Source organism: Cynocephalus volans, chromosome 3 (genome assembly GCF_027409185.1).
Source record: "Cynocephalus volans isolate mCynVol1 chromosome 3, mCynVol1.pri, whole genome shotgun sequence".
Classification (NCBI taxonomy): Eukaryota; Metazoa; Chordata; class Mammalia; order Dermoptera; family Cynocephalidae; genus Cynocephalus; species Cynocephalus volans.
The window spans coordinates 9607653-9632312 of record NC_084462.1 but is presented as its reverse complement, the minus strand read 5'-3'; the positions used below and the strand labels follow the sequence as shown (position 1 = coordinate 9632312).

At 45.3% G+C, this 24660-nt stretch overlaps 1 protein-coding gene across 4 annotated transcripts in view; it reads left to right on the top strand.

The window, feature by feature from the left end:
* Positions 1-24388, top strand: part of RDH13 (retinol dehydrogenase 13) — a 31836-nt gene extending 7448 nt beyond the window's left edge. For 2 of the 4 annotated variants that reach the window (XM_063089473.1, XM_063089477.1), the window contains 5 exons: positions 944-1099; positions 12193-12297; positions 15623-15835; positions 16695-16796; positions 18775-19935. In XM_063089473.1, coding sequence (XP_062945543.1) covers positions 944-1099; positions 12193-12297; positions 15623-15835; positions 16695-16796; positions 18775-19019 — 821 coding nt within the window. In that variant the 3' untranslated portion in view covers positions 19020-19935. Of the gene's footprint in view, positions 1-943; positions 1100-12192; positions 12298-15622; positions 15836-16694; positions 16797-18774; positions 19936-23074; positions 23163-24302 lie in introns of those variants that run through there. The other 2 variants (XM_063089476.1, XM_063089475.1) reach the window with 2 other exon arrangements.
* The last annotated feature ends 272 nt before the right edge of the window (positions 24389-24660 follow it).

Sequence of the window (24660 nt, the reverse complement as noted above, 5' to 3'; positions counted from 1 at the left end):
GTCCACCCGTGTGGTCAGAGCAGTAGGGGACTGTGATGGGCGGCCTCCCACCCTTGCATGAAGTGTGGGGCAAGTTTTCCAAAGGGAGGGACATGCAATCCTACAGGAGATGGTGAGAAGGAAAATTGGGCAGACACACTCACTGCTGTCCTGAGGGTTAGGCTACCACTGGGACAGTGAGCAGATCTGGGGGGTCTGATGAGCTCTGATTTGGATGTAGTGAGTGTGGACCATTGTTGGGATGTACAGGAGCAGCTGGGTCCAGCGGAGGGCAGGAAAAACCACACAGATCCACACGGTCAACATCATTGCCTTCCACCTTTTGTTCCATCCCTGTTTCCTGTTCTCAGTTTTCTAATTAAACATTTTTTTCCCGCAAATTTATTAAGATATAATTCACGTACCACACAGTTCACCCATTTAAATGTGCTATTTATTTTTAGTATATTCACAGAGTGGTGCAACCATCCTCACAATCAATCGTAGAACATTTTATCACCTCAGAAAGAAACATTGCTCCCTTTTAGCCATCACCTCCTAATTCCCCATCCCCACAGCCCTAGGAAACCACTAATCTGCTTTCTGTTCCTGTGGATTTACCTATTCTGTACATATCATATAAATGGAATCATACACGGTATGGCCCTGTGTGTCTAATTTCTTTCCCTTGGCATGTTTTCAAGTTCCTCCATGTTGTAGCATGTGTCAGAACTTCATCCCTTTTCGTAGCAGTATAGTATTCCATTGTATGGATACATTGCATTTTGTTTATTTATTCAGCTGTGGATGGACATTTGTGTTGTTTCTACCCTTTGGCTATTGTGAATAGTGCTGTTGTGAACATTTGTGTGCATATTTTTGTGTCAATGTATATTTTTATTTCTTGAGTAAATACCTAAGAGTGGCTTTTTAAAAAAAATTTATTCCTTTCCTGTGCTTATAGGAGGCAACATCATCCTGGCCTGTCGAGATATGGAGAAATGTGAAGCAGCGGCAAAGGACATTCGCAGGGAGACCCTGAACCACCGTGTCAATGCCCGACACCTGGACTTGGCTTCCCTCAAGTCCATCCGAGAGTTTGCCTTGAGGATCATTGAAGGTAGGCAGGAGAATGCTGGCCTTGTGGATGAGGTCTGGGGCAGCTGGCTCCCAAGGCCAGGCCAGGAGTGGACTAAACCAAGCAAGGTCTAGAGCAGGGGTTGGCAAACTGTGGCCCAGGGGCCAAAACCAGTTGTTGTCTTTTTTTGTACTGCCTGAGAGTGAAAATTTTACAGTTTACCTTTTTTTTTTTAAAAAAAACATTTTTACATTTACATAGTTAACATTTTAAATGATTGGAAAAAAGATCAAAGTAATAATATTTTATAACTTGAAGTTCAAATTTCATTGTCCATAAATATAGTTTTATTGGAACATAGTCATGCCCATTCATTTATATATTGTCTGGCTACTTTTGCACTATAATGGCAGAATTTAGTAGAAACAGACTGTATGGCCTGCAAAGCCCAAACTGCTAAATAGCTGGTCCAGGAATCAGAAAATGTTTCCTGATTCCTGCTCTTACAGGAACACTAACTTCTTCTCCATTAGCTTTGCTCACACAAGAAGCAGATATCAAGATGGAATTAGATGTGCAAGACATTGTCTGTACAGAAATTAGGAATTAGGTCCTGTTGGTTGGTTCATTTATTAGAGTGTGGTGCAGATAACACCAGGTCAAGCTTTCAGATCCCTGTACCACCAGCTGCCAGGAAAAAAAAAAAAAAACATGTCAGGTCTGAGGCTGCCATGTGTACAAAGGCTTACTTGCAAGGTTGGCCCTTGGCTGGCATTTGGGAACCTTAATTTCAGAAGTATTGTTGGGTGACCCCAAGGCCACCCTCAGGTACAATGATTGGCTAGAAGTACTCACAGAACTCAGCAAAGCTGTTATACCCACAGCTGTGGTTTATTACAATGAAAGTAAATAGATTAAAATCAGTAATGGTAAAAGGTTCATGGGGCAGAGTCCAGGAGAGGCCAGGTATGATCTTCCAGTTGTTCTCTCCCAGTGGAGTCATGCATACAGAACTTACTTCTTCCAGAATTGATGTGTGACAGCACAGATGAAGTATTGCCAACCAGGGAAGTTCCCCTTACCTTGAGTGTCGAGGGTTTTTCCTGGGAGTTGATCGTGTAGACGTCTAACACCCATGTGATTCACTTTAGTTGCTCAGTGGCCAGCTGCTTCAGAGGCTAAGCTGATACTGTGTGACTGGAGGACCCCCCCACCCCAAATCACATTGTTAGCATAGAATATCTGGCATGCCTGAGGCCCTGGGTAAACAAAGACACTCTTATCAAGCAGGATGTTCCAGGGGCTAAGAGGTTATCTCCCAGGAGCCAGTCAAGGTCCAGACCTTTCTTTGGAATGTTCAGGGTTTGGACAATCCAACTCTGCTGAGTCAATCTTTTCCTGCGATGTAGGGTTCCCAGAGCTGATAAGAGTGGCTCACTGTGCCTAAACTGTTTGTAAAAAAAAAATAGGGTTTATGCTGAACACCTGCTTTCCTTCTGGGAGTCTGGAATTTGGATACTGTCTTCATCTGTTTGGGCTGCTGTAACAAAATACCATAGACTGGGTGGCTTATAAACAACAGAAATTTATGTATCACAGTTCTGGAGGATGGAAGTCTGAGATCCGGGTGCCAGCATGGTCGGGTTTTGGTGAGGGCCCTCTTCTGGCTTACAGATGGCCACCTTCTTGTTGTGTCCTCATACAGAGGAAAAAGAGTGAGCTACTTTCTGCTTTTTTATATATATATATTTATTTATTTCTGGATTATGAGTTGAGGTCTAGTTTCTTTTTTTATTACTTATTTATTTTTAAAATTTTATTAATATTATCTTTTTACATTCTACGATTTTGTTGTAGAGCAGTTGGGAGGGAGAAGGGGAAAGGGGAAGGAAATGGGATGGAAGAATGAGGAAGGAGGAGGAGTGGGATTGTGGCCTGTGGCAACCCCCACATTCCCACAGGGGACACTGGTGGGCTACCAGCAGTGGCTTGGTTATTGCCAGGCTGGGTGCAGATGTCAAGGGGGTGTGGCAATAGCCCTCGCCCCCCACCACCCCAGCTCAGGAACCCGCGGCTCTTCTTGCTGAGGCTTGCTGGCCGTCACTGGGCTGGTTGAGCCTGGGGCAGAGTGGTTGAGACCCTCGGCACCCTACCACCCTGGCTCAGGGTGAGAGCCCAGGGCTTTTCCTGCAGAGGCTAGATGTTTGTCGCTGGGGTGGTTGCACTGTCAGGGTCAGCACTGAGGCCCTTGGCCCCCATCCTTGGGATTGGTTGTGGGTATCAGGGGGACAGGGCTGAGGCCCCCGGCCCTTCCCCCCTTCCTGGCTTGGTAGTCCAGGGGACTTCTGATCTTTCTAGGTGTTATAGGTGTTCTTTGGTGAAATGAGACCTTTACTGGTTAATATCAAACTTTGTTTCTGGTTGTGGGTACTTTGTTTTTTCTTTCAGTTCTGTGTTGGATTATTTGCTGTTCCCACCACTTACACTCTGCACTGGAACTAATTTGTTGTCCTTTGCTTACTTCTGAAATGGGGAAATTTCCTGTGGGGACCAGTCTTTGAACTCTGTGGTTGAGCTAAATTGCTGCTTTGCTGCTGATTCCCTAGGGAAGGCTTTTTGTGCAGCTCAGGTTTTAATAGTTGACTTTATAGGTACTTCTGGATCTGGTGAAATCTGATGCACCTGGGTTGTATAGAAACACTGGTCTGGGTCTGAGTCTTTTCATCAAACTGCACCCCACGCAATTCTATATTCCTGACCAGTTTCCTCTGAGTCGTCCTTCGCTGATAGGGGTGCCAGTCAGCTGTCCTTGCTGTGCCCCAGTGTTCTCCTGGTGGGCCCGTCTCCTCCACTGCCTGTGCTGCAAACACTTCCCATGGGATGGGGCATGGGCAGGTCCCTTGTGATGCTCACTGGCCTCTGAGTGGCTCCTTGGTCCTATGTGGGTCCATGGGAACTCTTCTGGTGGTACTGCTGGCCTGGGGGCCACCAAGGCCCTTTTCTCCCCTGCCACGTCCAAGCAACATCATCCAAAGGGCACAGCTGTGGCTTTTTGCCAGCTTCTGCTCTGTACTCTCAGCAGTTCCAGCCTTAAAGTGGCCGTGGCACGAAATGGTCGGAGAGGTTTTTTCTTTCTCTCATCCTGGCTTCTGCCACCTTCCTGCACTCCGTAGGCCTCTCCTCCTCTTCCCTTGAGGTCTAGTGGCCCCAGCGTGGCTGTTGTTGCTTTTTAAGAGTTGTAAATTAGTTGATTTGTGGGAGAGAGTGACGCTGGGGACCATCTATTCCGCCATCTTGACCGCAACTCTAGTCTCTTCTTATAAGGGCTTATATGACCCAATTCAGGGCTCCACCCTCATGACCCAATCACCTCCCAAAGACACCCATCTCCTAATACCATCACATTGGGATTAGATTTCAACATGTGATTTTTGGGTAGACATAAACGTTCAGCCCATAACATGTACATACCAGCTGAGGGTGCGTGTGTGACCAGCCCCAAGTGAAAACCCTGGGTACTGAGTTACCCTAGTAACTTTCGTAGTAGATAACACGTCACACATGTCTTCACAACTCCTTGCTGGGGGAATTAAGTGTGTCCTGTGTGACTCCACTGGGAGAGTGGAAGCTTTTCCCTGGCTTCCCCCTGATTTCCTCCCATGTGCCTTTTCCCTTTGCTGATGGTCCTTTGTGTTCTTTGACTGTAATAAATCATCACTGCGAGTACGACTATAGGCTGAACCCTGTGAGTTCTTCCTAGCGAATCAATGAACCGGGGATGGTCTTGGAGACTGACACACAGGGGAAGATGCTGTAAGGGAAGCATGGAGAGGGAACTAGAGGAAGCTGGGGAACCGCCAACCACCACACAGGGTAGTCCCTGTGGGAGAGGGAGGAGACGAGGCAGGAAGAGCCTCTGACGACTTCGTAGTTCTCAGAAAGATTTGGTGAAGCCAACGGGGAGTCTTTGAGCCAAAATCACCAGTCTGGAGAGCCCTGTGTCTCCTGGGAATGGACTTGCCTCAGTATCCCTGTTGTATTCGGTCACTGGCCAGGACCAGATGGTGGGAAGCGTGGTCTGGGTGCAAACGTGATAGATTTCAGAGCCAGTAGCTGGGGCTGTAGGTCAGTTACACTCTGGGGATCTGAGAGGTATATTTCTGGAAGCTGCTGCATCTTCTTGGTGGCTCCAGCTCCCACCATCTCCATCTGGTGACCCTGGCCCTGGATCCTGGTGGCACCATCTCCTCCATTTGCTCTTCCAGGGCAGGGTGTCTTAAACTCAGCATGATTGACATTGGGGGTGGAGCATTCTGTGTTGTGGGGGCTGTCCTGTGCCTTGTAGGATGTGCAGCAGCATCCCTGGCTTCCACCCACTGAATGCCAGTAGCACCCACATTCCCTAGTCATGGCAATTAGAATGTCTCCAGACATTAACAAATGTCCCCTGGGGGGCAAAATCCCCCCAGTTGAGAACCACTGAGAGTCTAGCCTGGGGGTGGTCATGGCTTCCTGCTGGTGCTAATATCCACGCTCCCTCCCTGGACCTTCTTGGCTCCTCAGCTTTTCCATTGCTTGTGCAGCCAGCTCTCACATGAATCCCTCAGCGTGAGCACACTGAGTGGTCTCTCTCTTACTGATGAGACCCTGCATTAGTGTTCTTGGGTTGCAATAACAAAGTACCACAAACTGAGTGGCGTAAGACAGCAGAAATTTAGTCTCTCACTGTCCTAGAGGCTGGAAGTCCAAAATCAGAGCGTCTGCTGGTCCATGCTTTCCTTGGAGGCTCTAGGGAAGAATGCTTCCTTGCCTCTTCCAGCTTCTGGTGGTTGCTGGCAGTCTTTGGCTTGAACAAAGCTTGTTGGCTTGTAGATGCATCACTCTGATCTCCGCCTGTCTTCACAGGGTGTTCTACCTGCGTGTCTGTTCAAATTTCTCTCTTCATGTAAGGACACCAATCATTGGATATAGGGCCTCTAGTGGATTGAATTATGTTCCCCCAGAACTCACTGGAGCTTGAATTGTGTCCCCCAAGTTCTATGTATTAGAAATTTAGCCCCCACTGTGACTGTTAAGAGGGTGGGAAATCCTATTATGGTAATTGAAAGTTGGAGCCTTGAAGAGGTGATTGGATTGTAGGACTGTGCAGTAGTGAATGGATTAAAAATGGTGGTCGGGGTGTGGTTCTGAGGGCTTTAAAAGAAGAGGAGAGTCTGTCTCTCTTGCTCTCTCTGCTTCCACCATCTTGCAATGTGAGACCCCTGGGTTGCTGCCGCCACCACCAGATGGACTTTGGACTTCCCAACCTCAGAAACTGTGAGCAATAAATTTTGCTTTTCTTTATAAATCACCCAGTTGCAGGTATTTTGTTATAAGCAATAAAGACAGACTAATACAGAGCCTTTCCAAATCCAGTGTACGAGTCAGGGTTCTTTAGAGAAACAGATCCAATAAGAGATCTATAGCTATATCCATATCCATATCCAGAGCCAGAGACAGTGTGTCAGTTTGTCTGAAGGCAGGAAAAAACTGTCCCAGCTTGAAGGCTGTTAGGCAGGAGGGATTCCCTCTTATTCTGGAGCACGGTCTGCCTGTTGTTCTATTGAGACCTTCAGCCGATTGGACAAGACCATCCACATTAGGGAGGTCCATATGCTTTACTCTGTCCATTGATGTGAATGTTAAACTCATCTGAAATACTCTTACAGAAACACCCAGAATAATGTCTGACCAAATATCTGGGCATCCCATCACCCAGCCACATCGACAAATAAAATGAACCATCATGTCCAGTCTGACCTCATCTTAACTCATTACATCTGCAAAGACCCTGTTTACAAACAAGGTCCAATCACAGATTCTGGGGCTAGGACTTCATACCTTTTGGGTGGCACAATTCAACCCACAACAGACCCTCTTTGATAAAACCCACCCTGTGCAGGACAGCGAGCTAAGCATTGGAGATTCAGTGGTGCGAAAAACACATGGTACCCACTCTCTCTAATTGGGGAGGAAGACAGTAACCAAATAGTCACAGAACCAGGAGTTGAGTGTGTTCCTAGAGATGGAGAAGAGGGTGTTGTTGCTGTGGGGTGAATGACAGGGGAATTGGCTGAACAAAGTCAGGGAGTACCCAGTGACACAGAGCTGAACTCTGAAGGTGGAGGGTGGGGTAGCCATGTGGAGAAAGGCAGAAACATTAATTCATCCGTCATTTCCTGAGGCTTTCTGGCCAGCAGTCTCTCTTTGGTGATGCCGGGGATACAGAGATGAGTCAGATTTAGCCTTTGCTTCCAAGGAGTGCCCAGTCTGGTGGGGGAGACACAAATAGTCATAGACAGTATGTGCTCTAATGGAGGATCTGTAGGCATAGTTCAGAGTACCAGGAACTCCTACTTTCTTTGCCCGGTGTTTCTTTTCACAAATCCAGGGACTAGGCTGGCATTCTTCTGTACCTCTGTCACATCGATGGATGACTCACTCTTTTTTGCTTCCAACCAGGTGTTCTCAAAGCTGTTTATGTATTAATTTTTTTGAATAGGAGCACATCTCCATAGTGAAACATTCAGAAAGTACAAAAGGGTATATAGCAAAATATCTCCCAGCTACACTTGCCCCTAGCTACCCAGTTGTCTTCCTCAGATGTGTTCAATGCTTCAGTTTCTTGTGTATCCTTTTGGAGATATTTCAAGCATTTATAAAGCAATTATGTATATACTTCTCCCCTTTGATTTTTTTTATACAAATGGGAACCTGTTATACACAGGTGATGCTTCTCCCTCATTCTTAGAGATTGTTGCTCATAGAACTTCCTCATTCTCTTCTTATGGCAACATTGTACTGGTTGATCTCACCACTTCTCTTTGTTTTTTTGGGTTTTTTTGGCAGCTGGTGGGTATGGGGTCACCACTTCTCTTTGAATGGACGTTTGGCTTGCTTCCAGCCTTTTGGGGCCACAAGCAGTGCTGCTGTGAATATCGTTGTATCAATATTATTTCTCATGTGTGAGTATTTGTAGATCTTTGAGATGGCTTCTTTCCCTCCACCTAACTCTGTTAAATAAACGTGGGAAAGCTGGTGGGGAAACAGAACTGTTGCTAAGAAGAGATGAAGAAATAAACATTTATACATTGAGTGTTTTTCTCTCTCTGATGGTGTCTGGCTATGACAAGGGCTACTGCGAGGCTAATGTCTCGAATCCTGCTCACAGCGCCAATTGTCTAGCTCTTAATGCTGTTTGTGATGTCAATTGTAAAGCTAGGCGACCATGCTAGTTGTCGCGGTTCTTTTACCTGCCGATAATCCACCAAGTAGGCTGATGGTTGAGCTAGGGCTGGGTCTGGAGCTCCCAGACCCCTCAAGCCCATTCACAGACTGGGTCACAAACCCTTCACACGCCAGGCTGGGTCACCAGACCCCACACATGCCAGGCTGGGTCACCAGCCTCCTTCACGCAGGTCTATAAGCTAGGTAACCAGCGACACGGTCCTTGGAAGCTGCAGGTCTGGAGAAACATGGCCGTGCAGGGCAGGCGCCCGAGGAAGTAAAACACCAGCCAAAGCGCTGCCACCGTGCAGGTGCACCTACTCCACCCACACACACAGTGTTTACTGAATGACCCTGAACTGGTTCTGGGGTGAGGGGAGCCTGACCAAATTGTTCCATTTTCTCAACAGATAGTCCTAGAAATACATGTTCATTATGGAAAATTTATAAAATACTGGAATGTAAAGAAGACAGAACTAAACACCTTTGATTCTACACCAATCCCAAGGAAATTGCTGTTAAACTTTTGGTGGATTTCCTTCCCATCTTTCTTCTAATACGTTTGTGTGTATGTATTTACATATTTTAATACGAAACTGGGAACATACTCTGTTTACTGTTCTATTCTCATATATATTCTTAGGTAGACTCAATAACACATTTTTAAAAAGCTTTATTTTTTAATTGACAAATAAAAATTGCATATATTTATCGTGTACAACATAATGTTTAGAAATATGTATATGTTGTGGAATGGCCAGATCAAGCTAATTAACATATGCATTACCTTATATACTTATTTTTTTGTGTTGAGAAGACTTAAAATCTACTCTCTTAGCTATTTTCAAGAATATAATTTACTGGCCAGCTGCCAAAAAAAAATATATATATATATATAATGCATTTTTATTAACTGTAGTCACCATTATGTACAACAGATCTCTAACACTTATTCCTCCTATCTTTTTTTTAGACAATTATTTTTATTTTGAAATTTTCTTTATGTATATATTTATTATTAGCATATTCATTATTACAAATCATGATTTTTCTTTATGCCCTTTACCTGACCTATCACTTCCCAAACCCTCTCCCTCTCTGCTCCCCATCTCTAGTATCCTTAGGTTTGTTCTCTCCTTCTGAAAGTTCGATATTCCTCCTGTCAGAACATTTTTAATGGCTGCTGTACTTCAGTATAAGGGGCCAGTTCTTTGGTAAATCCCCTGCTGCTGAGCATTTAGGTTGTTGCTGATTTTCCTCTTATACATAAGGCTGTAGGAAACATCCTTCTCAACCCTTTTGGCTTTTTCCCCTTTCTGGACTGGCTCTGGAATGGACTTGACGAACTTCCTTGTCTAGAGTCAGTGCACCCCCCTCAATAAATTCTTGCTCAGTTAATGGATGAATAAAGGAAAGTTGTGGGGTCTTGACCATTCAGCAAACATTATCCGAGACCTCCTGATTGGGTGCAGGAAAAGTGGAGGTGAATCAAAGCTACCATTGAGGAGCCTACAGAGCAGAAGGGAAGCAGGTGCAGGTGCTCACTGATTCATTCATTCATTCATTCATTCATTCATCTTGACTGCCCACCCTGTGCCCACAGGAATCAAGATAGAGCCATTACAATCATGAAGGAGGTGAAAGGTGCCGTGGTGAGGTCACATAGAGCAGTGAGGGAGCAATGCCTCTAGGTCTAAGAGGGGATGTGTGGAGGAGCATTTATTAAGGGCCTTCTGTCTACCAAGGACAGCACTGTACCCTTCATGCACATAGTCTCAGGCAATTCTGCCGGTGACCCCTCCTCATTCTGTTTCCAACTGTGGAGACTGGTGCCCAGAGCACTCAGTTCCCCAGAGCCACAGCATTCTGGAAAATGGAATAATAATTCCTTTTATCTTATGGGAGTCTTTTGAGGATTAAATGAAATTTTGTCTGTGACATATTTAGCAAGTCAAGTGTGAACTTCTTGGAGTTTCCCTAAGATCAACAGCCAAGAATAAAAATGTCAGTGGACTTAAAAATGGTGAAGATGGTACATTCATGTTGTGTGTAGTTTATGACAGTTTTTTAAAATGAGGCAAAGTAAAGGCATTCCCAGATAAACAAAATGAAACAAAGTTAATGGAGACTTTCTAGGTGCCCAGCTCTTTGTGAATGGAGCCATCTTATTCCAACCTCAGAGCCTTTGCCCATGCTGTGCCCTCTGCCTGGATTTCTCTTTCCCTGGAGCTTCACACAGCTAGCCGTGTCTCATCCTTCTGGTCTCAGCTTCTGCATCATCTCCTGAGAAAGGCCTCACTACTCTCCCTCCCAGCACCACCAGTATTCTCCATCATAGCCTCCTGCCTGCTTGCATCACAGCTCCGACACTGGAGAATTCTTTTATGTATGTATTTGGCTCCAGCCACACTGGGATGTCCATACACAAAGGCAGGGACCTCAATGGTCTTGTCCACCCTGTATTTCCAGTGCCCAATAATAGATGCTTAGAAAATACTTGTGGAATGAGTAAGAACTATATGATTCTACCAGGCAGGTACTATTATTATCCCTTTTTACAAAAGGAGAAACTGAGTCATAAGAAGCTGTGTGACTTGGCCAGGGTCATACAACTGGTCATGGGTAGAGGAAGGAGTTGAACCTTTGTCTATTCAGCTCCAGGCTTATGTTCTTGACTGATGGGTTACAACCCCTCCTTCCCAATTGAAAAATGAGTATTAGGTTAGACACCTAATTTATTACCTCCACTGGAAACCACTTTGGGAGTGGTATGAGTTCAATTGTGTCCCCCCATAAAAAAGGTATGTTAAATTCTTACCTTCCAGTACCTCAGCTTGTGACCTGGGGTCTTTACAGAGGTCATCAAGTTAAAATGAGGCCATCAGGGTGGGCCCTAATCCATTATGACTGGTGCCCTTACAAAAGGGAAACGGGTACAGAGGGAAGATCATGTGAAGACACAGGGAGAAGATGTCCATCTGCAAGCCAAGGAGAGAGGCCTGGACAAGCTCTCTCAGCCCTCAGAAGGAATCAACCCTGTCAACACCCTGATCTTGGACTTCCAGCCTCCAGAACTGTGAGACAATAAATTTCTGTTGTTTTAAGTCACCTGGTTTGTAGTACTTTGCTAATGCAGCCCAAACTGATACAGGGAGGAAGGCTGTGTTATTCATCCCATTTTACAGATGAGGAAACTGAGGGTCTGAGAGAGGCAGTCACTTGTGCAAGTGAAGCGGCAGGATTGGGAGTGAGACCTGGCACTGTCTGCATGCAGTGCCTTGGCTCCTATGAGTAACCCCCATTTGAGGCCCTGAGGCTCCTGCAGGAACGATCTCCAAGGCATAGATAGTTGGGGGCGGGGGGTGCAGTTTATGAATGTCCTGCGGCTGCTATCACAAAGCACCACAAACCAGGTGGCTTAACACACAAGAAATTTATTTTCTCACGGTTCCAGAGGTCTGGAAAGTCTGAAACCAAGGTGTTGGCAGGGCCGCCCTCCCTCTGAGACTGTGTAGAACCCTTTCCTGCCGCTTCAGCTTCTGCTGGTGGCTGCCAGTTGGTGGCTCGCAGCTGCATCACTGCAGTCTCTGCCTCTGTCTTCATGTGGCCTTCCTGCCTGTGTGTCTGTCTGTATCTCTGTTTTCCCTTCTTATGAGGACACCAGACATATTGGATCAGGGCCCACCCTAGTGACCTCATCCTAATGTGATCACTTTGCAGAGACCCTATTTTTAATAGAGGCCACCTTTACAGGCTGCAGGTGCCCAGGAATGTCTGGGGGACACTGTCCAGCGCTGGTTTGTGCTGGTGCCTCAGGTGGGGGTGGTGTCTGTCCTCTCCCCTGATGCGTCCACACTCCTGTCTTCCAGAGGAGGAACGAGTGGATATTTTGGTCAACAATGCAGCTGTGATGCGGTGCCCACACTGGACCACTGAGGACGGCTTTGAGATGCAGTTTGGTGTCAACCACCTAGGTGAGGCCCTGGGCTGAGGGCTGTGCGGTAGGTGGTTTTGCCTGGTGTGTGAGCGGGTTCCTCAGGGGTGAGTCACCTGCTCTGCGAGGTGATCCTGCTCCATTCTCTGAGGCAGCAGGCAGCCACTTGCGGGTCATTTGGCAGCTCAGATACTTGCCTGTTCATTGCTTGGATGCTCAGTCTCAGTCGTTGTGACACTCCATCTGCCCTTTGTCCTTTGTCCTTCTGTCCAGGAACACTGATTTTTCATCCATCAGTCTGTCCTCAGTCTCTGTCCATCTGTCCTTCAGTCTTCATTTGTCTTCCAGTTTCCATCTGTCCTCCAGTCTCCATCTGCTCTCCAGTCTCCATCTGTCTGTCCTCAGTCTCTCTCCCTGTTCTTCAGTCTCTATCTTTTTGTACTGTTTGTCTTTCTGTCCTTCAGTCTCTGTCTGTCTCTTAAGTATCTCTTTGTCCTCAGTCTCTGTCCATCTGTCCTCCAGTCTCTGTCTGTCTTCAGTCTCTGTCCGTTTGTCTTTCATTCGCTCTGAGTCTATTCATGTCACTCTGGATGAGACTGGAATTCTGTTTAAGGATGAGGGTGAAATGGACATTGTGCAGGTACCTGGGTTCTGCCACAGGCTTCCAGCTCACAAAGAGTGAAGTACGACTCCTGTGGGAGCTGGTCTGTGCCCACCTCTGTGGATTCATTTCTCAGCCCTTCCTCCCTCCCTCTCCTCCAGCCACCCTGGCCTCTCTCCTTTCCACATCACCTCCAGTTCTTTTCCTCCTCCAGGTCCCAGAGCCTTGCACTCTTTTATGTCATGACATCTCAGGCCAAATGCTATTCTCCCAGTGAGGCCTTTCCTGCCTGCCTTATGCAAGGTCAACTTGCTGAGTATTTCCCATCACATCATGCTCTATTCTCTAATTTGTTGTCTTGTTTTCTGCTTGCCTGACAGCCAACGCAGGAACTTAGGTTGTTCCATGCTCTGTCCCCAGAACCAGCATGATGCCTGGCACACAGCAGGCACCCAGTAGACAGCGGGAGGCAGTAGGCTATAGTTGAGAAGAGCCCAGGCTCTGGAGTCACATGGGGCTGGCTTTGCATACCAGCTTTGCTGCTTGTGAGCTATGTGACCTCAAGACAGGTGACCTAGAGTTTCTGTTCCTCATTGTCATTTGCAAAGTGAGAATTTTTTTTTTTTTTTTTTTGTGGCTGGCTGGTATGGGGATCCAAACCCTTGGTGTTATAACACCGTGCTCTAATCAGCTGAGCCAAATGGTCAGCCTGCAAAGTGGGAATTCTAAGTGCCTATATATTAGTTATATGGGATATACAGGTTCAGTTGCTGGACTGAAGGCTCCAAACAACAGTGGCTTAAAGAAGACAGTTCATTCTTCTTTCTTGACAGTCCAGGACATGTGAGGATGTTGCTCTTTGAAATTTCTAGGGTTCCAGATTCATATGTCCTTTTTTCCATCTTTAAAATGTCTCTGTCTTCATGGACTTAGATGACTCATTGCCAAATCCTCATTCCTGCCAATGGGAAGGAAGAAAAGGGAAGAAAAGCCATGACCTGAAAGTTGTACATTGTATTAATTTGATAGGGCTGCCATAATAAAGTACCATAAACTGGGCAGCTTAGCTAACAGAAATTTACTAGTCTCACAGTTCTGGAGGCTGGAAGTCCAAGATCAAGGTGTCAGCAGGGTTGGCTCTTTCTGAGGGCTGATTCGGGCCTCTCTCCTAGTTTCTGGTGGTTTTCTGGCAACCTTTGATTTTGCTTGGCTTGTAGAGACATCACCCAGATCTCTGCCTTCATCATCACATGACTTCTCCCTTTGTGTAGGTCTGTGTCCCAATTTCCCCTTTTTATAAGGACACCACTCACACTGTATTAGGGCCCACCCTGATGACCTCATTTTAACCAGATTACCTCTGTAAAGACCCTGTCTCCAAATAAGGTCACCTGCTGAGGTACTGGAGGTTAGAATTCCAACATATCTTTTTTTTTTTTTAAGCGGGGGGCATCATTCAACCCATAACACACATGTTACTATTACTGACATCATATTGGCTGGACTCAGTCACATGATTGAGTCGCTGCAAGGGAGTGTGGGAAATGTAGTCTTTCATTGGGCAGTCTTGTGTACAGCTAGACATTCTATTATTGGAAAAGAAATGGTGAAAGGATTTTGGGAGACAGAAGGCAGTCTGTTCCCCAGATGATCTCACAGGGTTATTGTAGAGCTTGAAGGATGTTTAGCAGTACCCCTGGCCTCTGCCCACCAGATACCAGTCGTGCCCCTTCTCCTTGCAGTTGGAACAACCCAGAATGTTTCCACACATTGCCAAATGTCCCCTGGGGAGCAAAATTGCCCCCAGTTGAGTACTATGGATCATTGGGAGGGTGAAGTAAGGTAATGTTCTCAGCACAGTCCTAGGCAAGTGTTCAATAAAAGTTATCTTGATCCAGCAATCCCATTACTGGTTATATATCCAAAGGAAATGAAAACTATGTTGAAGAGATATTTTCACTCCCATGTTCACTGCAGTGTTATTCACAATAGCCAAGATATAGAATTAACCTAAGTGTTCATCAACCAATGAATGGATAAATAAAATGTGGTATATATACACAATGGAATACTATTCAGGCGTAAAAAGAATGAAATCCTGTCGTTTGTGACAATATGAATGAACGTGGAGGACATTATATTAAGTGAAAGAAGCCAGGCACAGAAAGACAAATACCACATGATCTCACTTGTATCTGGAATCCAAAAAAGTTGAACTCAGAGAAGCAGCAGAATGCCTGCAAAGTGAGAATTTTTGGGATTGTGGGTGAGAGAATTGTGGAGATTTTGGTCAAAGGATACAAAATTTCAGTTCAATAGGAGAAATAAGTTTAAGAGATTTATTGTATATCATGGTGACTAGAGTTAATAACAATATATTGTATACTTGCAAATTGCTAAAAGGGTAGATTTTAAGTGTTCTCACCACACACAAAAAATGTGTGTTAGGTAATACATATGTTAATTAGCTCAGTTTGGCCATTCTACAATGTATACATATTCTAAAACATCCTGTTGTATACCATTAACTTATAGTTTTTGTCAATTAAAAAGGAAATTAATTTTAAAAAACCCCAAACTGTATGAGATGCCATTTCACCTCTACTAGAATGGCTATGATAAAAAAAAAAAAAGATAAAAACAAACAAATGTTGGTGAAGATGTAGAGAAACAAGAACCCCATATATTATTGATGGAAATGTAAAATAAAATGGAACAGCCACTCTGAAAAAAAAAAGTTATCTTTTTGTTGTCCTTGATTCAGGTCACTTTCTCTTGACAAACTTGCTGCTGGACAAGCTGAAAACCTCGGCTCCTTCGCGGATCATCAACCTGTCATCCTTGGCCCACATTGCTGGGCACATAGACTTCGATGATTTGAACTGGCAGAAGAAGAAGTATGACACCAAAGCAGCCTACTGCCAGAGCAAGCTGGCCGTTGTCCTCTTCACCAAAGAGCTGAGCTGGCGGCTGCAAGGTGCATGAGTGGCAAAACTCGCTGGCCTCCCTCTTCCTTTACCATTGAGCCTGGAGCAGCTCTTCTGTAACCCTGGGTCGATGGGAGGGCAAGCACTGGCTCCAGAACAGAGTAGGCAAGAGTATGCACACGTACCACCATATTCCCTTCTGGTGCCTGAAGCAGAAATCACTAATCAGTCATTCTTCTAATGATTGTCCTTTAGTCCCTGTCAGTCTGCCTTAATCGGGCATCCTTCCATGCTAATCTTTGAAGGCTTGTAAGCCTCTGGTGCTCTAAGCCAGTGGTTCTCAACGGAGGATGATTTTGGCTCCCAGGAGATATTTATGAATATCTGGAGACATGCTTAGCACGACTGGTCAGGGGGTGGTGTGATACTGGTGGTGTGATAGTGGGTAGAGTTCAGGGATGCTGCTCAATATCCTACAATGCACAGGACAGCCCTCCACTCTTCAACCCAAAATATCCATAGTGCCAGGTTGAGAAAACTGCCCTAGCTTCTTGCTTCTCAAAGATGGTCTGTAGACCATCTCCTCACCTGGTCATAATAGGAGCTGGTCATAATAGCAGCATCTCAGATCTCACCTGATCCACTGATTCAGACTCTTCGGGGGTAGAGCTCAGTGTTCTGGGTTTATGAAGCCCTCCAGGAAAGCTCTGCTCTGGGCCACCATGTGACAGAGCTGCGTTGCAAGGTTAAACCACTTGACATTGAGGTTTCAGAGTAAGAGAGACGATGTGGGTTTGAGTGTAGCAAATTGGGGAAGCCCCAGAGCTTAGTGTGGCTTGCAACAGCCTTCCAGATAAGGAGTGGGCCTGGTGCCTGCCTGCTCCCTTCCCCATTCTATTCTCTCCCCAGGCACGGGGGTGACTGTGAATGCTCTGCACCCCGGCGTGGCCAGGACAGAGCTGGGAAGACACACTGGCATGCACAGCTCCACCTTCTCCAGTTTCACACTCGGTGAGTACCCTCCCAGCTTGGGGTCCCTTCGCTGAAACCCTCTTACCACTGCCCTATCAGACTGGGGCCCAGGACCCTTCCTCAGAGACTGTCCCTGGCTTTGCTTCTGGCTACCCTCTCTCCTGTGTGTTCTGTGGTATGGAGGTTGAGTCACTTTTCGATATCCGTCTGGCCTGCCAGTCCTACAACAGCCCCAGGAAACCGGCCAGACCAGGAAGTAGGCCAGAGAAAACCATGTCTTAGATGAGGAGGCCATGGAGCTGACCCCTAGAGTCAGGCTGTGCTCAGGGTAACTCCAGCTTCATCCCAAATTAATTGTGCCACCTGGGGAAATCTCTTCACCTCTCTGAGTCTCAGTTTCCTTATCTGCAAAGTGAAAGCCAGAATAGGGTCCACCTCATAGTCATTGGGAGGATTAGATGAGCCCTCCCTTAAAAGGGCCAGCACAGTGCCTGGCCCAGAGTATAGGCTGAATAAGTAATTAGAACTTTTTGCTCATGTTTTCTTTTTCTGCCCTCCCCAGAAATATAGGATAAGCAGTGTTTTGTGTAGGCTTTCATCAACCTGGTTAATTTTTTAAAAATCATACTTAATTTTCTCTTTTGATAAAATAACTTTAAATACCTTTAATTTTGGGCCGGCCCGTGGCTCACTTGGGAGAGTGTTGTGCTGATAACAACAAGGCCATGGGTTTGGATCCCATATAGGGATGGCCGGTTAGCTCACTTGGGAGAGCGTGGTGCTGACAACACCAAGTCAAGGGTCAAGATCCCCTTACTGTTTATCTTTATTTATTATTTATTTTTATTTTTTTTTGACCGGTAAGGGGATCACAACCCTCGGCACGGTGTTGTCAGCACCATGCTCAACCAGTGAGCACACTGGCCATCCCTATATAGGATCTGAACCCACGGCCTCGGCGCTCCCAGTGCCGCACTCTCTGGAGTGAGCCATGGGGCTGGCCCATTACTGGTTATCTTTAAAAAAAAATACCCTTTAATTTCTCTCATGGTTGTCATTGTATGCTGTGGAATCTCTTAAAAGAAAATAAGAGATAGTCAAAAGCTGCTGAATGTCTAAATTTAAAAGCTTTAAATCTTCATCCTGAAGATTTCATATGCTATTTATTCCCATGAATTTTGTTAAAAATGTTAAATTAAAAAACAGACAGCTTTCAAATTATGGGCATGTGCAGTTCCTGGGAAATTCAATCTGTTGAAAAACCAGGTAGTTCACAGAAGATGTTGGTTCAGAGATGAGTTAAACAGAACTTCTAATGTCCAGGGCCATTCCTTTTTTGTTAGAGTTTTTCAAGCTCGTATAACAGCTGCCAAAGCATTTCTCTGTTTTTGACCCTGTGAATATTCACCATTGTAGTTTTGATTTTTAATAGGCCATGAATTGAATTTAATTGCCATATGCTTTTCCAAGTGCCAAACTTTTAATTTTTTATTAAGTCAAGAAAATACAGTGCTAGAATGATGAGTGTTTTTCAGCGTGCAGTTAATGATGTTTATTTTCCAGAGAGTCCAATGACATAATAAATGGATATTGAAACTTCAAAAAAAAAAAAAAAATTAGAGCCTTATAACTGGTATTTATAATCCCCAAAAGCATTTAGTGGGTGGGTGCTAGGTATCAAGAATCTTAAGCTGAGGCTGGCATTAGATGCATTAAATAAGTAAAGGTTATTTTGAGTAAAGATGGGGTAGGGTGAGGACTTGGGGCTGACCAGGAAGGCTTTCTGGTGGAGGCAGCTTTTGGGCTGGTTCCTGCATCTGAAGTGATTTGTCTGGGCGGTGCCAGGGAAGGGAACTCCAGGTGGAGAGAATCAAGGGCAAAGACTTGGAGGTGAGCTCTGTGGGAGTCCAAGGCAACTTCTGGTGTCAGTGGGTTAGGGCTCTATCAAGGTGGAGCAGGGCTTATCTCATCCTTCTCCGAATGTGTGTGGACTAAATGCTCTGTGGGTTGCTTGCAGGACCCATCTTCTGGCTGCTGGTTAAGAGCCCCCAGCTGGCAGCCCAGTCCAGCACGTACCTGGCCGTGGCAGAGGAATTGGAGGGTGTTTCAGGAAAGTACTTTGATGGACTCAAAGAGAAGTCTCCAGCCCCAGAGGCTGAAGATGAGGAGGTAGCACACAGGCTTTGGGCTGAAAGCGCCCGCTTGGTGGGCTTGGATATGTCTCAAGGGTTCTCTGTGAGGGAACAGTCCCTCCCCAAATAACGTCTGGAGCAGGTTTGAAAGCCACCTGGGAGGCCACATTTCCAGAATGAAGGCACAAAACCAACAAATTCTGTCTGCCACGTCCTCATCACCCTCTAGAGGGCAGTGTTGGCACCACGTGAACCTCAAGACCAAAGACTACTGGATACCAAGTCACCTAGGTGGCTGTATTTGCACCATAAAGACCTCAAGACCAAAAACTGCTGGCTGCCACACTTTCATCACCCTGTAGGGGGCAGTGGTGGCACCATAAGGGCCTCAAGACCACGGAACACTGGCTGCCACACCTTCACCACTCTCTAGGGGTAGTATTGGCACCATGTGATCCTCAAGACCGAGGACAGCTGGCTGCCACGCCCACAGTTCAGTCTATGGGATAGTATGGACCCCTTTGCTCGCTCGCTCTGCTGGCCACAGTGGATTGGATTGCAGGTGCACACCTGACCCATGGGCTGGCAGGTATGACGTGCCCTGTTGCTAACAGGTGAGCTGGGCCATCAGATGCCTCCCTTGGCGATCTAAACTGGGAATGCAGAGGGAGGAGTCAGTTCCCCCTCCTCTCAGAGCCTTGATTTCTCCGACTGTAAAATGCGTGAATGGATGCATACTACCTCATGAATGGTGTGGCAGTCACCCAGCTATTGCCTGGCTCAGTGAGTAGCAGCTGCACATTCCTTGCCAGTGAATGTTTACTAAGGACTGTTGTGCCAGACACTGGCCGATGTGTTGGGGATGACACAGACCTGACCTTCTTAGCACCAGTTCATGCTCTGGACAGGTGGGGTGAAAACCTCACCAGCTGCTGCTGCTGCTGAGGACCCAGGATTGCCAGGGATTAGGGCCTTTCCTCCAATTCCTGCAGTAATTTAAATTGCAGATTTTCAAACTCGCTCTTTAATAATAATAATAATAAAAAAGTCACAAAAAATCTAGCTGAGTCATAGCTTTTATTTCTTCTTCCATGTGTGGAGAGGTGCCAGTGAACTGAACAAAGAAAAATTCCTTTTAGGGAACTGTGACATCAATTTATTTATTTTATTAAAAAAAAATTAAATCCCCTCAAATGTGCTGAATAAGAAGTATAAAATATTACATATGACAAGATCTCCTCACCAATTTTTTTTAATTAGCATATTCATTATTACAAATCCTACTTTAAGCCCCTTATCCAATCTCTCCCTATCCCCCTCCCCCTCTCCCCCTCCTCCTCTCTCCTCTAATAACCAAAGATTTGTTCTCTTTCTGATTAGATTAACTGTTTACTTGTTGATTTATTGCCTAGATCTATCCAGTGCTGAGAGAGGGGTGTTCAGGTCCCTCACTAATATAGAGCAGATGCTTCTGTTCCTCTGGAATGTGCTTTGTGGAGAGAGATGTCCTCTTCTTTTTTTTTTGTCTCCGCTGGCGACTGCTTCTGTCAATGCATTCAAGCGTCTTGCGGGCCACCTACACAGTGGCTGTGACTATTGCTATGGCGAGCAGCTGCTTTTGCGGCAGCTGTGGCAATTGTGGTGGCTATGGTGGGCTGACTGTGTGGAAATGGTGTTTTTGGTGTGCTCTTTACCTGGTTGCAGGCGGGTTTGGTGTTCTCTGGCTCTGTCTGTGATATCAGTTTAAATATGAGTATTTCCAGGGCAACAAACCAAGCAGAAGTTCAGATTTTAGAGATGAAAGGCTCTTTTCACCCCTTCAAATGGCAACAGTTGCTGAAGTCTGGGTGTCTTAGGAGACTCTCTGTTAGAATCCTGGCCAAGGTTAGGGTGAGGTGAGTGAGGCACTCGGTTTGGCCACAGAATTGAAGGGGGTGCCAGGAAGGGCAATAATCAAGATATGAAAAGCAAAAGTTTTCACATTTGGAGTGTGGGTGGGACCTAGCGACTCGCTTCTATCGAAGGAGAATAGGGCAAAGGTGGATAGTACTTCCGTGATTAGGTTACAAAGGACTGACTTCTTCATTGCTAGCCTGCTCCCTTGCCCTCTCGCTGGCTTGCTCTGACTGAGCCAGCTGCCATGTGGTGAGCTGCCCTATGGAGAAGCCCACATGGCACAGATCACAGGGCAGCCTCCAGCCAACAGCCAGAGAGGAACTGAGACCCTCAGGCCAACAACCTGGGAGAAACTGAGTCATGCCAATAGCCATGTGAGTGAGCTTGCTGTATTATATTGGTTAGGAGCAAGTTACTGGTTCAGCCCAAGAGAAGGGGACTGTTCTAGGACATGAATACCAGGAGGTGGGAATCATAGGGGGCTACCCTAAGAGCCTGTCCACCATAGGGATGGATATATATATATATATATATATATATATATATATATTTATAATGCATGTATTTGTTACTGTAGGATTATGGAAAAACAAATCTGAGAAATACTTCTACCGGTTGGGTGGGATGGGGATAACCTTAAATCCCCTGGTTCTCTAAAGACATGTATAGGATTCTCCTGGGAACTCTCTTTTTTAGAAAAAATTAATTGTAAAAAATATAACACCCCTCTCCAAACTAACACACACACACACACACACACACACACACACACACACACACCAACCAACCAACCAAAAACTCACACACACACACACACACCAACCAACCAACCAAAAACTCACACACACACACACACACACACACACACACACACACACACACACACACACACACACCAACCAACCAACCAACCAAAAACTCACACACACACACACACACACACACACCAACCAACCAACCAAAAACTCACACACACACACACACACACACACACACACACACCAACCAACCAACCAAAAACTCACAGTGTAAAATTTACCATCTTAAATGTTTCTAAGTGTAGAGTCCAGTGGCATTAAGTACATTCACATTGTGCAACCATCCATCTACAGAACTGTTTTCATCTCGCAAAACTGAAACTCTGCACCCACTAAAAACTAACTCCTCATTGTCCCCTCTCCCCTCTGGCAACCACCATTCTACTTTTATGTTTCTGGATTTAATGACTCTAGCTACCTCTTACAAGTGGAATCGTACAGTATTTGTCTTTTTGTGACTGGTTTATTTCACTTAGCATAATGTCCCCATCGTTTATCCATTAAGTGCTTTTTTTTTAAAGTGCAGATTCTGGGGTCACACCCCTGAAATTCTGGTTCTGTAGGTCTGGGGAGGAGCCCCAGGGTCCACACTCATGACATGCTTCGGGGGTTGCAGGGGTGAGTGGGTGGGGGGACAACAGGCGGTCTTTCTGTCCATCTGTGGAACACACCTTGAGAAGCACTCCATACCCAGGAAGCTTGAGCCCACACAGCTCTTGTACAAGCCGCAGGGGCTGCTGCTCTGCGGGCAACATGGGAAAAGGGAGTACAGGTACTGCTGTATTTCCATGATGTTAACATCCCCCCTCTTTGGTGGCATGGGGGTGGGCTCGAATATGTTCATTGTGTTAGTTCGTTTCTGGAGCTTTTAACAAAATACACAGAACTGGGTGATTTATAAGAAAACAAAATTCATTGTTTACAGTTTCTGAGGCTGGGAATTCCAGAGTCCATATGGTGGTGGTGACAGTGACCCAGGGGTCTCACACTGCAAGATGGTGGAAGCGGGGGGAGAGAGAGAGAGAGACAGACTCTCCTCTTCTTTTAAAGCCCTCAGAGCCTCGCCCCTGACCACCATTTTTAATCCATTCACTACTGCACAGTCCTACAATCCAATCACCTCTTAAGGCGCCACCTTTCAATGAGCATAATAGGATTTCCCACCCTCTGAACAGTCACAGTGGGGACCAAGTTTCTAATACATAAAACTTGGGCGACACAATTCAAGCTTCAGGGAGATTTGGGGAGACATAATTCAATCCACTACATTCGTGATGGCAACTAATAGGATCTTGTGTGTGAGGGAGTCTAGCACAGTGCCTGACATACGGGAACTCTCTGGAAACACCCAGTTGCCTGCGATGAAGAATGATTTATGTTGCCCTCCTAGGGTCTGTGTTTGAGAAACAGGCAAAGGAAGTGGTTTTTAGTAGAAAGCTAGAAAGCTAGCTTTTTTTTTCTTTTCATTCAGCAAAACCAAAACTGGAACCTGTGGTCAATGATGGATTTTCCAAGATGTGTGTGAGAAAGGATACTTAGCAGCTAAAGGGGAAGCGAAGGTGAGAAGAATGCTGTGACCAGAATAGCTGCTGGAGGTCTTGCGTTTCCCTTCTCTGCCCAACTGACCTTGGGCTGACCTTGGATTCTGACAGGCACTTCTCCCTACTGGTCGCAGGCAGGGAATGCCCACAGCCATAGCCAGAATTCCTTGTGTCTGGAAAGCCCCAATAAGCAGGTATGGAGCTAGATAGAGGAGCTACTCACACAGGTTTTTATTTGGGGGTGGGGGGGTTTTTATTTATCTGTTCATTTATTTTTGACTGACATGTACTGACCGTACATATGTATGGGGTACAGAGTTATATTTCAGTATGTGTATACAGTATGTGATGATCAAATCAGAGTAATTAGCATATTCATCATCACAAAAATTTATTATTTCTTTCACACAGGGTTTCTTTCTTTCTTTTTTTTTTTTAGACTAAGTTTGACTGGACAGAGCACCCAGGTTTTTAAGCTTAAAAAATTATTAAGGTATAATTGAAGTATAACAAGGGCACATATTTAAAGTGTACATTTTGATCGGTTTTGACATGTAGACACCCATGAAAGGGGGCAGAACAAGCTGCAACATTTGGGGGGGTCTGTTGTGGATACTTAAAAAAATGCAAAATAAACAAAAACAAAAAATCACTGCAAGGAACGAAATATTCAAATTTTAACCAAAGACGGGGTCCCAACCGGTCCTTAATAGGATTCACTTCCTCACCTCACCTGAATCGACCCCTTTTGGATCCTGTCTTAAGCTAATATTTGGATATTTTGTTCATCATGCGTATTTTGCATTTTGATTTTTAAAAACATATTGCATTAAAAATATTATTTATCTTGACTGGGTTTTTGGTGCCCCCTTAAAATGCTGTGTCTGAGGTCAGTGCCTCATTGGCCTGCCCCTAGTTTTGGTCCTGCCTGGGTGAAACCATCATTACAGACAACAAGTAAACATTTCCATCACTCCCAAAGATTCCTCACACCCCTTTGACGTCCTTCCTACTCCCTGACTGCATTCCCAGGTGATCACTTATCTGCTGCTTTCTGCCACTATAGTGACCAGAATTTGCTAGAAATTTATATAAATGAAATTTTCTAGAAATTTATATAAATGGAATCATACAGCATGTACTTTTTTTTCTTTCCAGGATTCTTTCATAAGAGCTTTGTGATGAAAGGAAGCAGTTTTGTTCAGAGTAACTACATCTTCTCTGAAAGATTTTTGGGAGGCTGGTTTAGAAAGTTGATTGTTCTTTTTCGTTATTAGTGAGATATTATTTTTATCTTATTTTGAGTTAACAAATGACACCAACATTTAATTTTGAGTGGTTATTTCCAGTGAAAGGAAATACAAATTATTATTTTTTTTGGTGGTGTCCAGGTTTTCTTCAACAGGCATTGATTATTTTCAATAGCAAGGAATAAAAAAACTACTACCAGAAAGGAAGTAGCTTCTATTTTCTTTTTTTTGTGATCGGTAAGGGGATGGCAACTCTCCTGCGCTCA